General features: G+C 44.3%; 3 protein-coding genes across 4 annotated transcripts in view; 2 read left to right on the forward strand and 1 right to left on the reverse strand.

The window, feature by feature from the left end:
• The window catches only part of LOC307243960 (high affinity cGMP-specific 3',5'-cyclic phosphodiesterase 9A), a gene marked incomplete at both ends in the record, with an annotated part of 16,196 nt that extends 13,902 nt beyond the window's left edge, over positions 1-2,294 (reverse strand). Inside the window, 2 exons of the mRNA XM_080018930.1 lie at positions 104-253; positions 2,207-2,294. Coding sequence (XP_079875056.1) covers positions 104-253; positions 2,207-2,294 — 238 coding nt within the window. The remainder of the gene's footprint in view (positions 1-103; positions 254-2,206) is intronic.
• A 1,048-nt stretch (positions 2,295-3,342) lies between these two features.
• On the forward strand, positions 3,343-10,013 carry nifk (nucleolar protein interacting with the FHA domain of MKI67). Its single transcript, XM_080018784.1, has 6 exons — positions 3,343-3,650; positions 6,190-6,321; positions 7,396-7,504; positions 7,924-8,135; positions 8,632-8,694; positions 9,358-10,013. Exons 1-6 carry the CDS (start codon positions 3,528-3,530, stop codon positions 9,571-9,573), a joined length of 855 nt encoding a protein of 284 aa, XP_079874910.1. The 5' UTR covers positions 3,343-3,527; the 3' UTR covers positions 9,574-10,013.
• A 3,511-nt stretch (positions 10,014-13,524) lies between these two features.
• The window catches only part of clasp1a (cytoplasmic linker associated protein 1a), a gene marked incomplete at its 5' end in the record, with an annotated part of 114,158 nt that continues 111,726 nt past the window's right edge, over positions 13,525-15,956 (forward strand). For both annotated transcript variants that reach the window (XM_080019567.1, XM_080019568.1), the window contains one exon: positions 13,525-13,719. In XM_080019567.1, the coding sequence (XP_079875693.1) occupies positions 13,525-13,719 (195 nt within the window). The remainder of the gene's footprint in view (positions 13,720-15,956) is intronic.

Genomic DNA, 15,956 nt, shown 5'->3' on the forward strand with positions numbered 1-15,956 from the left:
GCCTGCCTGTCTGCCTGTCTGTCTGTCTGTCTTTCTGTCTATCTGTCTGTCTGTCCATCTATCCATCTATCTCCCTTGGTGTGGGGGATACCTAACGGCTCACTGTTGCAGTCGGCCGCCACCACCTCCAGCTGGTAGCAGCAGTCCGGGGCGTTGGGCTCCAGTTGAGGGGAGATGTTGATGATGTTTCCTTTGGGGTTGTACAGCTTCAGGATGTCGTGGGGCCCCGCCTCGGCCGCCGACCGGAACAGGTCTGGAACGACATGGGAAGAATAAGAAATAATAAAAAATAAAGACTGACGGCACACTAGAGCACTTTTATTTCTTCCACGGGAGCCTTTTTTTTTTTTTTTTTTTTTTACAATGAAATAACACGACATAATAATACACAAAATTCATCAGAAACGTGTAGAACTGGGCTTTTTATGATTATGGCCTAGTAATAGTTAATGATGCGTAATTGGCAAACAATTCATCCGTAGCAGACAAATATTTGAATTGACTGGGGACCTTCGACTCACAAACTGAAAATAATTACTGAGGATTCAATTATAAAATAAAGTCCAAGGAAAAACAGATCAATATACTTGGCATAATTCATACTGATTTTGCTTTACATTTGACCAATAAAATAATTCAGACACGTTTAATGATTCTTGTGATAATTCCGTTCAGAGCTCAGAGTCGAGCCGACTCTTCTGACTCTCGTTCATCGCTTTGACTTTGACTTTTAGAGCGAAACCGTTTCTGATGACCACAGAGCTGCTGTTCTGTCGGGAACTGATGAATAACGTTAATAAGTGCAGCCTTGCAATTTTAGATCTTGCAACACAAGAGCTAATTTCCAACCCTTTACATTTTTTTTAGGGGAATTATAGCAATCTTCACGGCACGCCAGGCGAGCTCTCATGGCGCTCTAGTGTGCCAAGGCACGGCGGTGGAAAAACACTGAACTAGAGATTTTCAACCTTGGGGGTTGGGCCCCACATGGGGTCACAGGACACTTTCCAGACTTTTTTCATTATTACTTATTCATTTTTGAGTCTATAACCACACTCTTTACTTCATGTTCCCCACTGAGCTGCTGCAACACCTGTGTTTTCCAATAAAATACTATCTTGAGTTATCTTATATATACTTCATATCTGTGTACATGTCAAGATAAGATAAAGAAGTCCTTTATCCAAACAGCAACACCGGGGCCTGTAGAGCTGTCAGCAGCAGCTGCATCCCTGTGGTCCGGTCACTTGAGGTGGTTCGGATATTTTTTTCTGTTTTGTTTTTTTTGTGTGTGTGAACGTTCATCCATATCCACACTTTACCGATAGCTCACTCGCTACGCCGTTTCAAGGCGAAAATTCATTCCTTTCACTTATTGCGCGTGTGGCGGACCCCGCCACCAACAGTGTTAAAACGGCGGAGCACATGCAGAACAGAAATGCATTGAGTGGCTCGTTTCTTATGAAGTGACGGGATGTACGGGTTTAATATCAAATATGGGATTTTGTTGTGCCAAAGTCAAGTCTTAGGGATTTGCGCTTTAACTTTATACTCTATTATCTTGTATCCAGTCTTATTATGTTAGAAAGGTACAGTTGTTCCCTGTGTTGTTTTACAACCAATGATCACTAAAGAAGGTGCTCCTGGTTCTATATCTGATCTTGGCATGAAACTACACCAGACCGGATAAGCCTGCAGGTGTTTTAACACCAATATCATTATTATCATTATTATTATTATCACAACTATACAGCTGTATTAGGTTTCTGCAACAAAGAGCATTTGATAAAAATGTATACAATGAATTTGTAGAAACAAATCAAAAATATTATTTTATTGAACAAATATGAATGAATGCATTTTTGATCATATTTTCACTGATATGTTTAAATTCCACAACTTTGCGCTGTTCTGGATCAACAAAGTCCTATAGGTAAGGATCAAAACAGTCTTCTACAGCATCTTATCGTACGCTTGATCTTATTTTACCTTATGTTAAATCCTATTTTATCTTATGTTAAATCCTATTTTATTTTAAATCTTAATTCACCTTATTTCAAATCTTAATTTATCTTATTTCAAATCTTATTTCGTCTTATGTTAAATCTTTGTTTATAATATTTTAAATCTGAATTTATCTTATTTCAAATCTCATTTTATCTCACGTTAAATCTCATTTCATATCTCATCTTAAGCCTTGTCCTACCTTTGACGTCCTGGGAAGGGCAGTCCACTGGGAACTCGGCCCGCTCGGGTCTCCCGTTCACTGTGAAGTAGATGATCTTGGTTGCCATGGCAGCGGGTGAAGGTGCTGCTGATGCTGCATTAACGGTTCACACGCCGACTGACCCGCTGTGCCACGAGAGCGTGTGCGCGTGTGTATTTAAGGGAGCCACGCCCCCCTCCTCCTCCTTCTCACATCAGAATGTGAATGTGAACCAGGATCAGGATCAGAATCAGGATCAGGATCAGATCATCCGGGTGACGGTCGAAGAACTTCAGCGCAGACCATAAGCGTTAAAAGATTAAAAAAAAAAAAAAAAAAAAAAAAGCTCATCAGTCTGGAAAAAAAGGAGAATAAAAAAATAGGCTCAGATTGAAATATTATTTCCAAATGCTGTTCTTTCATTGTTATGGGCTTCATTTCCCAACAACACTTTCCCAGCGCCAGTTTCTGCGTTGTATTTTCATAACAAGAGCGTTTTCGTGATAATGAAATATCTTTGAATGATATTATAATAGACGAGGGCATTTCGACTCATAAAATAAAAATAAAATGAATGAATTCCAGCAGTAATATTGAAAAAATGGCTGTAATTAAATAATAACAATAATTATAATAATTATAATAATAACCGGAAAGTTTTCACGGGATATTTCTAAATAAAATGGAACACATAGATTCATCAGAATCAGAATGAGTTCATTCCGCCGATCACATTTCCATAAACCATGAATGTTCTGTGGTGGTTGGTGCGTTTCTCCACAGACATAAAAAGCATCAATAGCTTCAACGTCTGAGCTCTTTTGAGAATAACATATAGAAAATAGAAGAGAGAAAAAAAAAGGGCAAATATCACAAAATAAATAAATGTAACGGTATTCCTTGAATTAATGATCACATTTCAACTAACGTCATGCTGTATTTTATTTTATTTTTTTATCCTTTAGGTTTTGGGCTCCATTCCCACTTCCCAGACGTGGAGCTCTGGGTCTTTTGTTGTTTCGGCCGCGCCTGCAGTTCTTCTCTAGACCGACGGACGTCGCTGCAGGAACAAGGCGCCGCTCCCACCCCAGCGCTGTCACTGTTCCGCCCCGCGTGGAGGACCGGAAGCTGGGATCCGCGTGGTGCGTGCGTGTGGAAGCGGCAGCGGCGCAGCGTCCGCGTCTCCCTGCCTGTCTGTCTGCCTGCCTGTCTCCCTGCCTGTCTGCCTGCCTGCCTGTCTGTCTGTCTCCCTGTCTGCCTGTCTGTCTGTCTGCCTGCCGGGTGCCCAGCGCGTCGCGTCGGACACGGACGCCGAGAAAGAATGACGGAAGAGAGCGAAGCGGCGACCTCCCGGCCTCCCCCCAAGGAGCTGCTGGCCCTGGACCCCGGAGAGGAGGCCGAGTTCAGGAAGAAGGTCCAGGAGGTGAAGCGGAGACCCGGCAAGGTGGGGACAGCGGCCGCGGCCGCGGCCCCGGCCCCGGCCCCGGGCCCGCGGGCTACGGCGGCCGCGTGGCGGGTGCTCGGGGACGGGTTTTGTTTTGAGTGATTTGGCGACACCGCATCGTGTTTAAATAGAAAGGTCGACCGAGTTTAGTCCCAATGTCCGAGGATTTAACGGACGATAATGATGTCGTTTTCCAACCATACTCTGCGGGTTGGGCCCAGTGCTTAAGTACGCGCTGTAGACCCGGCGCCACTTAGCATAGCGCTACTTTAAGCATAGCGCTACTTTAAGCATAGCGCTACTTTAAGCATAGCGCTACTTTACGTTGATCATCCATTTCCATCCTATAATGCTTTATGCTGCTGTCAACGCCCGAATTAACAGTGTTATCTTCCCCTCGGGACAGTTGCATGTGCAACGGCTTTTTGGGGTTGTTTCGCGTTCTTGGTGCACGGTTGTAAGCGGCTATTAGCATAAAAAAAAAAACCTAGTAGTCGGGGGAAAAAAAAGGTGATAGATATTCAAATACCTTTTTTTATTTTCACATAAATTGTACATTCATAGTAACGCTCAATACTCCAAAATAAGACAAACATACAAACGGATTATGGCGTTATGAGCCGTATGTGAGATACCACTTCGACGCAGAAAAATTGGCACTTAACGAATAAGCTAATTTGAAACAAAACAAAAATACAAACGCCGAATCAAAAAAAAGGTGATTGACATAGAATATATATACACACTAAAAATACACAAAAGACAGAATAGACACAACACTGTACAATCGGGTTACATTATGACGACACTTAATTGACCCCCTAGAAATACGAATTAAAATGATAAAATAAATGACGTCTTTCTACATTTACTTAACATGGAGAACATGGAGTCCATTGAGCCCGATATGGCAGGTGTCTGGCGCATTACTTATAAAACAACTACTACTTACTACTTGGAGTAGTAACCGCAGGTAAAAGTGAGTCTACCAGAGGGGCTAAATGCCTCTAAGGACGCAATTAATGAATGAGTATGAATATCATTAGATGTTTATGTACATTATGATCTATAGAACGTGTACATATTATACAACAGTATGGATACGAGGATAACAAGGTTAATACCACCCCCCCACTAGTACTACATAGACGGATTGATGATCTCCGGGGGCGTTGCAAAGACATTTCACTGCATATATGTATGAACGTATGTATGTGACAAATAAACCTTGAATCTTGATGGATACTTTATTCATCCCTGCAGGGAAATTGCAGTGTCAGCAACAGCTTGCATCAAACTTAGGCAGTAATAACAAAACCATGAATCAATTTAAAATAAAAAATGGCGATTACTGTACCCAATGAAATATGATATTATACACTAAACCTAATGATAAACAAACAATATATAGCATAAATAAACAGGAATAATTGGACATACACAACACAGGATTCCCATGTGTCCTGGAATTTTGTAGTGTAGGATTAGTGGAATGGAATATGACAAAGTTACCAAAATATCATGGAAAACAAAATTTCTCCTGGGAATAATACTAGTAGTTGTATTAATCATGTAATTCATATTTAAATAATACCATATTAATTTATGAAATTTAAAACCAAATTTTAAAGTAATCTGGGAGTCCTCAAGAAAATGCTGGTTGAAGTTCTCCTGCACAAAGCAGTCAGGGAGATGCCAATCAAGGATCTGTACACGCCTGGTTTCTTTACACACAACTCTAATTGGTTAAAAATTATAGAACTGCGTGAGTGGTTAGGGTTGTGAATGCATGTGCATTTAAAAAAAAAAAGGGGAAGTGGTTGCTTGAAGAGAGTGGGAACCCTTCGAAGCGCATAACATGCTGGTGAGCCGAACATGGGTGAAGAAGAGGGACGTGCGGTATAATTTACTAATGAATGAATGTAACAGCTATTTTCCACTCAAATGACACAAACACACACACACACACACACACACACACAGCTGGATTCTGCTTCTCTGTCTACACATAAGCCATGTGCACAGGTGTCATAGGGAGACGTTGGTTGGTGTCCACGGGGGGGCAGTGTCGCATCCAGTGGGCCACAATCTACAGAAACCATAGAATAAATCAGATTTTATTGTTGTCCTCTCTTCCAAACTTTATTTGAAGACTTTTGAACTTGAACATATGCAAATAGAAATACTTTCCAACCTCGTCTACGAGTCGCGTTTCCATCCGCTACATTATATTTTCCCGTTTCGAACCCGCCTCCCAACAGGAAGTTGGACAGTCCAACCCGCGGCCCCGTGCGATTTGGGAGGCGTGCGTGCGTCGGCTGCTCCGCGACCCACGGTTACCCAGAACCCCCCTGCGCCGCAGCCTGTCCGGCCAACACACGCACACAGAATGAGCCGCGCGTGGCCTCCGGAGGTGGAACCGCGTACGCGCCGTGTGGTGTGGACGCCACAACCTGTATTCATTGTTTGAAAACATTGGCCAGTACACTCTGGAATGTTTTTGTTCACTCACTACACCTTCTCGTTCCGCCTTCAACAGGGGCCGTTGAGTTTGAATCCCGGTGTGGTTTATGTCGCGCACTTGCCCAAGGGTCTCGTCGAGACGCAGCTCAAGTCGTACTTCCAGCAGTTTGGACAGATCCGGAGGTTACGTCTGGCAAGGAGTAAAAAGGTACCGATTGTCCACGTCCGCGTGTCGAGTCTGGTCTTTTGCATGTTAACTCTTGGTGGGCAAACCGATTGAGCAAAATCGTTTTTGCTATTTTAAAGTTCTCTATCCTGATTGTTTGATGTATACCGTTTTATTACTGCCTTATTTGCTGATACTGAAGAGACAACGACCTCCGTATTGAAATTGGTTGTCTCTCTGTTGGGGCTGAATGATGAATCTTTCAAACCGACATCACAATAGAATACACGACAATTGCTGTGCTTAAAGTTATTTTATGTTACACAGTCTAACCAAATAAGGGCTGTCAACATCGGCCAAAAATCGTGTTCGATTATTCCTTCAGGATAAAAACATGTTTGAATAAATCTATAATATCTATTACAATTTAAAAAAAAAAAAAAAAAAGTTTGAATTTGACCAAGTTTCGGGCTCTATCTGCCGCCTCCTCCGTGGAGCAGAGACGGGGGTCGGGACGGATCCTTTCCTCGTGATAATTACACGATTTGGTCCTTTTATTTAGCTCCTCCGCTCCTTATCCTTTGTAGGGAGATTTTAGAAATCGGCACCAGGAAATTCAAAAGGGAATTGGTTGAATGATTGGTTGTTTTAAGCGAACCTCCGCGTTGTGTTTAGTAAATAATATATAAGATAAGGAACTTTGAAAAAAAAATTGTATACTAAATCATAATCGCAATATTGATCTATAAAAAAAAAAAAAATCTAAATTTGATTATTTCCCCAAATCGTTCAGCCCTACTATCGGCAGATTCCATGGCGGTGTGTAATGTTACCTCCCCGCCCTTGGTGCGATGTTTAGCTTTCTCGGTTGGTCGTGGCACAAACTGAAAATGAGCTCTGACGCCTCGATGGTCTGAGCTCAGATTACTGTGCCTACAGTGAGACGGTGCATAATGCTATCACCTGCTCCTCCGAGTGGCAACGTGATGAAACCCATGCGCCCACAAACGCGGCTTTTAGGACGCGTCCCCGTCAGCCCCGGGGCCTCGACTCTGGTGTTCTTTATGTCTGGGATACGGAGGAAACTCTGCGTTTGTTCCTCCCTTTGCCCCCCAGACAGGTGGCAGTAAAGGTTACGCCTTCTTGGAGTTTGAGTGCGACGAAGTGGCCAAGATCGTCGCGGAGACGATGAACAACTACCTGATGAGGGAGAGGCTCCTCAAATGTGAGTGCTTTTACAAAGACGACTGGTGAAAAGGGAATCTGTTTGAGCAACGTTCCATTTTCTTTAAATGTAAACGATGTTAAAGCGAGGTTGGCCTCTGCACTTCCATCGCCATTAATTTAGACAGCGGTGTCTGGTCCGACGGTGTGGTGTTTGAGTTTTGTTTTACACTGAGAATAACAGGCTTCTCTGCGACTTAAGTTCTATTTTATGTTCCTTTTTGTCGGTGTTTAAACTGGGCTGTAAATGCGCCATTCCTTGAAAACAAGAATAACTCAAAATTGGCGACCTGCTATGACAGCTATACATATTTGGACTCCGCGAGCATCCAGACGTGAGAGCGCTGCGGTCTTGCCCTGCGCACGAAAAACACAATTGGTCAAGTAAATGAAATGAACGGAACTCTGGGATGTCCCCAGGTCACCTGATGCCCCCGGAGAAGGTCCACGCCAAGCTCTTCGACGGCTGCTCCAGGGAGTTCAAGCCCCCCAAGCTGCCGGCGGTGACGCGCTACAACAAGGAGCACACGCCCGAGGAGGTCGCCAAGATGACGCAGAAGCTGCTCCGCAAGGAGTCGAAGCTCCGCAAGCGGCTGGCGGCACACGGCATCGACTACGACTTCCCAGGATTTGTACGCTCTCCCATTTTAACTCGTTCCTCCTCGTGTAAGGAGTAAAAAAATATATGTATATAGAAATCATCCTGCTCGTGAAGCTATATCAGGTATTAAGGAATCTTCCCGTAGTCGGAGCCGTTCTCGATACGAGCATTTTTACTATTTTGAACTTGATTTGGAAAATGTTTTTGTTAAGTCCGTTCCTTCGTGAACGCTCAGACTTGCTCTGTTGACGTCAGAATCTTTTGTTGCGCTGCTTCGCCCGACACGTGCAGGGACTCTGGCTCCGGCGTGCAGTGACTCAGCACCTGCAGAACAAACAGCGAAAGCAAATCAAAATTTAAACGTAAAAAGTATTTACATAATACGAAGAATGTTAACAAAATATTCAAGCGGCAAATGAAAGGAATGTACAGCGGCAGTGAGAATTTTTTTTTTCCCCAGAATACATGTAATATATCTGTGGTGGTTTTCGGTCTAATCTGCAGAGGAACCGTTTCTGTGTTTCCAGGCGTCGCAGGTTCCCCAGAAGAAAAGCTCCTCAGATGCCCTGGATACCTCCACGTGCAGCGACGTAAGCACCGCTTTCCCCTGGACACGTTCCCTGCTGTTTGTATTGTGCCCGACTCGGTTTGGCGCGGCGCGAAGGTGACCCCGCCCCGCTCCGCCCTCTCGGGGTCGGATAACCGCGGCGCGTCGAGCTTATCGCCCGCTCTGCGCGGTTGGCGGCCTGTCAAAAACCCATGCGCCAACAAAATGGGCAATGTTTTGACGCTGTGAAATATTGTTCACGGGGGAAGGCAACAGGTGCATTATGGGATGCGTCATTTACTCTGTAGAGAGCTTTCGCACCTGTAAACCACTGTGTGTATATATTTTTTTACTCTTATTGAATTACTTCCGACCACCTCCCAAGCTCCATTTGGTGGGGTAGGCTATAGCCAGACATTTTGATTGAGAAGTAATTGGGTTTTTCAATTATAATGTTCCTAAATTTCAAAAGTCAGTAAGATAACACTGTCAAAGTATCCTGATATTATCCCTTAATTTTATTTAAAAAAAAAATAATCCTAACAGTGTATACGAATAACTGCTAGATCACATTTTTAACTGTCACAAACGCAATTTCCAGTGTGGGATGTTTAAATCATACCCACAATGCAACGCAGCGTGTTTTGTTTTTGTTTTTTTTTTTATTTACATTTTTTGTCATTTCTCCGATGCGTGTCGCCGCCAGGACGTCACGCCGCTCTGCACGCCGTCCGTCCTGGAGAGGAGGAAGTCACAAGTCCACAGCAATGACGACGACGACACGGAAATCATCATCAAGATGCCGACGCTAGACCCGGCGGGCGGCGAGGAGGAGGAGGAGGAGGAGGAAGAAGAGGAGGAGGAGGAGGAGGAAGACTCTGAGAGCGAGGGGGCGGAGGCTGCCGCAGAGGAGCCAGAATAAGACTTGAGAGTCTTTTCGTTACGGACTGAGATGCATTTCTAAGTTATGTACTGTCTGTGTTATTTGCTTCTGGAGGAGCAGGATAATTAAAAGAATGGACTGTTTATCAGGGGGTGCCTTGTTAGAAAGGGCATTTTGGTGGAGGGGCTGCGTCATTAGGGAGAGCGGTCCCTGGCTATTTGAGTTTTTACTAGTGAATACCCTGGTCGGTACTCGAAGAACCCGCCATCGAGTTCAGCTCAGGATGAACCCGGATTGAATTTTCGTTCCATCTGAACTTTTTTCCGTAAATGGGTTGTAGAAATAACAGGAAATTGCTATATTTGTTAATATCTAACTTGTCCAAAGTTATTTACATCTTTCAAAATGACTGTTAGGAATTAAAGCTTGTCGAAAATCTACGTGTGCTATGGTCTATAACAATAAATAAGATCAATGTATGGTGTGATCTCTCGTGGCTGTGGGTTGAGGGAGAACGGCGGGGATAGAAAACAAAGTGCAGTTTAATGATGGGCTTCATCTGTCAAGAAGTAAATCTCCTTTGCGGGTTAACTTTTGACGCAATGGTTTGTGCGAAGTATTTAATGCTTTCCTCAGCGAAACAAGTCCTCCGGATTGAATTTCTCTGACGGCGAAGGGTGGAAAAAAAAAATGGAAAACGCTGTGGCAGCCCGAGCTGCAGCCCATCGACCGAGCCGCTGCTCTGTTCGCCGCCTCCTGTGCCGACCAGCAGAGGTCGCCGAAGGGGTTTGGAGTCGGGGACCTATCAGTGAGTCGCGGAGGTTGTATGAACGAGCGATGAAACGACTCAAGAAGTTCAAATTGGAAAAGAAAGACAACGGACTGGAAAAAACACGTATGCGCCGCTAGCTTTCCATGCATTCAACTGTTTAAAGATGAGGAATAGGAGTTCACGTATTTTAAGCAGCATTACAATGTTAAAAAATAAATCACAGCGGAAGTATAGTATTTGTATTAGTATGTGGCTGATCAGAACATCTCCCTTGTATCATGAGGACAAAAGGTGTTTCCCGTGGGAACAGTCTTCCCACTGCCGCCATCCCTGCCCGCACCGCGCATGCGCCCCGCGGTCCCCTCCTCTCCCGTCAGACACATCGTTCCGGGCGGAGGGAGCGAGAGAGAGAGAGAGAGAGAACCGAGGCTCGGTGCTGGACGCACCCCAAAAAGAAGGACAACAACAACAAAAAAACAACCACCACCACCACAACACAACACAGCCCCGGAGAACCGACCCGGCGCCACGCGTTCGCACCGGCCGAGACCCGAGAGCGGCAGCGGCGGCGGCGGCGGCGGCGGCGGCGGGGGAGAGGAGGAGAAAACAAGGATGCGGTGAGTGGTTCGGCGTCGCCGCCGTGACGGGAATAAAGACGCAGGGGCCCGGGCAGCGGCGCCGCTGTTAGCCTAGCCGCGGCTCCCGGTCGCGGAGCCCCAGCGGTGAGGCTCGCCCAGCTGTTCTGCGGGGGGCGAGGGCTTCATTCCGTGAGGCGTTTGGGGCTTTTTCGGCGCGGGGAGCGGAGGGGCTAATGTCACACAATAGCACAGACCGCCGAGTGGGGCGAGCACAGGTACGGTGGGATGGTTAGGACCCGTGTGATGACGCCCCTGACGGCCGCAGGCGATCATAATAAAGTAGCACAGTGGAAATATTTAAAATAAAATGTAAATGTATGTGTTAAACACATACACCGTACACTCGGCAGTTTCCCGCAAAGAATAAAACATATCGCGATAGACGCTCGACAGAATGACATGTGATATGATAAATGGAACCCGAGACGTAACAGGAAAGCGATGCAAAATAAAATAGAAATGTATAATATAAATTAAAAAAAATACACAAGAAACTTTTGCTCCCGTACAATAAACCTATAAACTTAACTAGAAGAAAAGAAGAAGAAAAAATATGAGTCTGAATTCTATGTATAATTGTTATTATGGGATGCTTTAGGTGTTGTTAGGGAAGTGACATTTAAATGACTTAATACATTTGAGAATGTGTTCATTTGTCCATTTATATTTCCATTTACTGTACAGGGAGCATTGTGCGGACAGACCAGTAGTATAAACACGCTTAGCAGTCTGCAAACATGCTTTTGCAAATAGAATACAAAATATATATACAGAATACACAAAATGTGCTCCATGCAGCAGATTAAGATAAATTACAAAAAAGTAAGTAAAAAATACAGTTTTATAATATTACAGTAATAACAGCAGCCATGATAATAATTGTAGTAATAATAATGATAATAATAATACCTACATACTAATGGTAATAATAGTAACAATATTAATAGTGATAAAGTACCATATGCTAGATATTGCTGCGATATATTATATGTATTACCGTGGTTTTTTTTTTCACACCGTCAAGTGAAAAAGCAAAAAAATGAATGAAGCAGCAGGCTGGTTTTTATGGCACTCATTTATGACTGACAAGTGCATAAACGGGACTAATTGGTATAAAGGCTATATGCTTGAGCGTGTTTTCAACAGTCGTGCCCCAATCTGTAGCCTAATATTTTGGAGGCCTGACTTGTTCCCCCTCGGAACAATCGATCACATTTGGAGATTTGGAGATAGTTTTCCCTGTCACACAGCCCAAAGCCCCGGGTCCTCGGCGCTAAGCTGCTCGGTCAGCATGTGACGGCTGTGTTTCTGAACTTGCTGCAGCGGTGTGCTCGTGTTTTTGTTCATAGCAGCACTACGGCTGAACCCTGCCCCAACTCCCCCACTCCCCCAATCCCACGTTGCCACGGCAGCCGGTTGTCAAGCCAGAACATTTGAAGCATGGGAGGAGGGGGGAGTGGAGGGGGTGTGTTGGGGGGGATTTAAATATTGACATCATTCAGAGACTCGTATCTGGGAAAGTTGTATTGTAAAGACACCTTGTAAAGTAAAGGAAATACTCATCATTGATTGCAATAATCAAGTAATTGCTCATTATTGCTGGTGACTTGCTTATGCTCTATTTGAAAGAGACGGCTTGCAAAACAATCATTATGCGGCTTTAAAACAATTGTAACTCTGATGCAATTAAATTCCATTCAGTTTCATTTCAATTTTCAGATGGTGCACCGAAAAGTTGGTAGAAATCCTCAATATGTGTAAAATATCAAAAACGCGACATCGAATCGTATCGTGAGCCATCTAAACAATATCGGATTGAATCAATATCAAAAAGTGACCTTTCGTATCAAAATTAAACCGGCCCTAGTTCTAAGAGGGTTCTAGGCTCTTGCCATATTGTCGATTGCTCTTGGTTCTGCTGGTGACAGTTTAAGCTGCCGATAGATGCAGACATTCCAGCCCAAGGTATTTGAAAAGCATTAAAGTCGAATATGACTCTGATGTTTGCACGTGCGCTCTGCGTTTGCTTCCCCAGGGTTCCGCAGAGCCGACCCAGGGACAGGCTATGGAGGAGTGAGCTTTGAGTCGTCCCTGTTCTGGCCTCTCCATCCATCTCCAACCCACCACCGCCGCCGCTGCTGCCACTTGAGCTCTTTGGCTCAGTTCCCTCCCAGAGAAGAGAAGAGGAGGGTAAAAATAAATAAAGGGAGGAAAGTGTGCGGGAGAAGCCGGTCCTCCCCAGCTGTTGTCCAGACACACACATGCTGCATTGCTGCCATTCCCAGAGCGCTCCTCCATTCATCTCCTGAAGGCCCAGCCCTGAGCCGGCTAGCGTGCTGGCACACACAACGCCTGCCCCCAACAAGGGTTTTAACACTAATTTCAGCCTTAATTCTCCCGTTTTTCTGGGTCGCCCGCCACACCCGCCCCACCACACGTGCACTAAGTGGGGCTCAAATTGTTAAGCTTTTGTTCCCGTTAGCTCAAAACCGGAGCAGCCGGTCGGCGTGGTGGTTGTCCAGCGAACCAGCCAGCAGGGCAGACTGAGGGAGGTGGAGGGCGGGGTGAGCGTTGGCCGTCATGGAGCCCAGCATGGAGCACTGCCTGGCCCTGGTCCTGCAGAAGGACATGGGCCGACGGCTTCAAGTAGGCCAGGAGATCATCGACTACATCTCAGACAAGGAGAAGTCCCACGACCTGGAGATGGACCAGACGGCGCTCGATAAGATGGTGGACGGCATCGCCAGCACCTGGGTGAACTGCAGCAACTTTAAGGTAAACACCAGAAAGAGTGTTGGAGGTCGTGGGAAGGGCCCGTGGCCCTGGCCGATTCGGAATGGTGTTTGTGTTTCTCTGTTTGGACCATGTTCCAGAGAAAGTACATTAACCTTAACCCTTATATTTTCCACAGTTTGCTTCATGTTGAGAAATACTTGTCTCGACCAAGCTTTGCTTCCGTGTTCCAATATTCACATTTTATTGTCCAAAAGGCATGTGCGATGAATCTGGCTCTATGTAATAAGAGCTTTTCTGTTAAGAGCTGCCTTATAACAAACCCCATTGACCACCTCATTTGCCAGATCATCTGTGTAATCTGTTTATGGCTTGTTCAAAACCACAAGGCTGTATTGAACTTAAGAGACGTTTGCAAAGGGAACATGTAATAAGACAGTCAAGGGACGTAAGTCTCGAGTCAAATTTGAGATTCACCTCTCAAAAGGATACTCCAGGTCTGCACGCTGACTGCTTTAGCTCAGTGCAAGGCTCAACAAACTCATATCCTATGAAATTTTGGAAATACGCCTTCTAGTATCTCAAATTATGAGTTATTTAAAGCTATGTATCCTTGTGCCTTTATGATGAGTAAAAGTAAAAACATAAATGACATCTCTTGAATGCAGCTACATTTGGAAGGATGAGACACACGTTTTCATGAGGTTGTTGAAAGTCACTCCTCTTTGGGCATTAACATAGTCACTAAAGCCTAAAAAACAAATCTGAAAACATCTTTATCTTTCGTTTGAGAACTGTTTGTGGCAGAGTTCAAATTACTATTTTTTAGCTTGATATGGAATTATATTGTTCAATAAAATACTGTGTGTTTGCCCCATTGTGTTGGGTAGATCTGTTCTGGTGTGGAACGGGCCATGCCAAGGCCCACGGCCTTATTGCATTGTTTGGCTCTGGCCCACATTCCCCTACTGAGATTGATTGTGCTGTATTTGACGGAGGGCTCCATTTTTAAGTTCATCTGACCCTGAAAATTGTGATTGCATCAGCAGGCATTGGCTGCCCTCTTTTCCCTCGCTGTGAGAACATATTGTTTACTGATTTAATGTTGGGATACGCTGCTTTTTGTTTTGTTTTGTGCAGTACTGTGTTTTTCAGAGATCCACTGTCTGAACAAAGCTAGGTCCGACCTCAGCGCCCCACATAACCTGAAGCGCACTCCAGTCCTCACCCGGGACCATTGCTTTTTGACATTTTCTCTCTGTTGGCTCTACGCTGAGAAGCTGTACCAGTGCAATGTGCTGCTTAGTTAAATGTAAGCTTGAGGATGTTTTTGTCTATATCATCAATTAACATGGTCTATCTGTTAAATAGGTGAGGGGACTCATTCCAAAAAACTTTCTTTAATTGCCTGTAAATGTTGATTTGTGTAGGTAGACGCCCTGTCAACTCAATAAAAGGCATGCAGTTTAAAGTGTCGTATGTGACTAAGCCGTGTCGCAAAGATCCTGAAAGAGCTCATTTATGGGCGATTTTTCATAGAATAGGATTTTTGAAGACATTCTATATAGAAGTCATAAACATAATGCCTTCCAATGTGTTTTCCAAATTAACAAACATTTTGGCTTTACCATGTAAATGGAAATGGACTTTACAATCAAATCTGGTAATTTGTGAATGAGGCCTACTAGTGAGAGTGTTGAGAGATGGAGTAATTAGAGAATGGCCTTAAAGAGAGTGTGTCTAATCGACACAAATACTGGTTTAATTGGAACTGGCCAGGTTATCACTTAGATTAAGGGGTTTAGGAGGCCAAATCAGGACAGATAAGTGACACTTATTTCGTAGTAGTGCATTTCTCGGTAGTGCATTTATGCATTACTTGTCCTACATTGAGCCAAATGAGGACCTCACCCTGAACCAAGCCTTTTATTTTTGAATCTGTGAACTCCAAATGTAGTTCATACAGTTATAATGCCCGCTGGTTAATCTACTGTACAGCATAGTTGGTGCTTGTCCGTTTCTGTGCGAATATTTGAGATCGATTTAAATTCTATGAATGTTGGATTTTTCTCCCTGAAACAATGTCTACTTCCTGAACTTCACTCAAAACCAGCAGCTTTTTAGTAGATGCCAAGAAAATGTGTATTGTTCCACATTTCCGTATAAGCTCCATTGCACTGTTGGTCAACAACTTCTCTCTATCCTGCTCTATTTTCTTCCCTCTCTCCATCCATTTTTCTCCCTCTGATGTGCTCTCTGTAGGGACTACGCCTCGTCTG

Source organism: Zeus faber, assembly GCF_960531495.2.
Source record: "Zeus faber genome assembly, chromosome: 18".
Classification (NCBI taxonomy): Eukaryota; Metazoa; Chordata; class Actinopteri; order Zeiformes; family Zeidae; genus Zeus; species Zeus faber.

Bases quoted from the DNA above. Each gene is read 5' to 3' on its own strand.
- nifk (XM_080018784.1), top strand. From the start codon at position 3,528: ATGACGGAAGAGAGCGAAGCGGCGACCTCCCGGCCTCCCCCCAAGGAG. The intron at 3,651-6,189 runs GTGGGGACAGCG...CGCCTTCAACAG, and splicing joins TGAAGCGGAGACCCGGCAAG to GGGCCGTTGAGTTTGAATCC. The intron at 7,505-7,923 runs GTGAGTGCTTTT...GGATGTCCCCAG, and splicing joins GAGGGAGAGGCTCCTCAAAT to GTCACCTGATGCCCCCGGAG.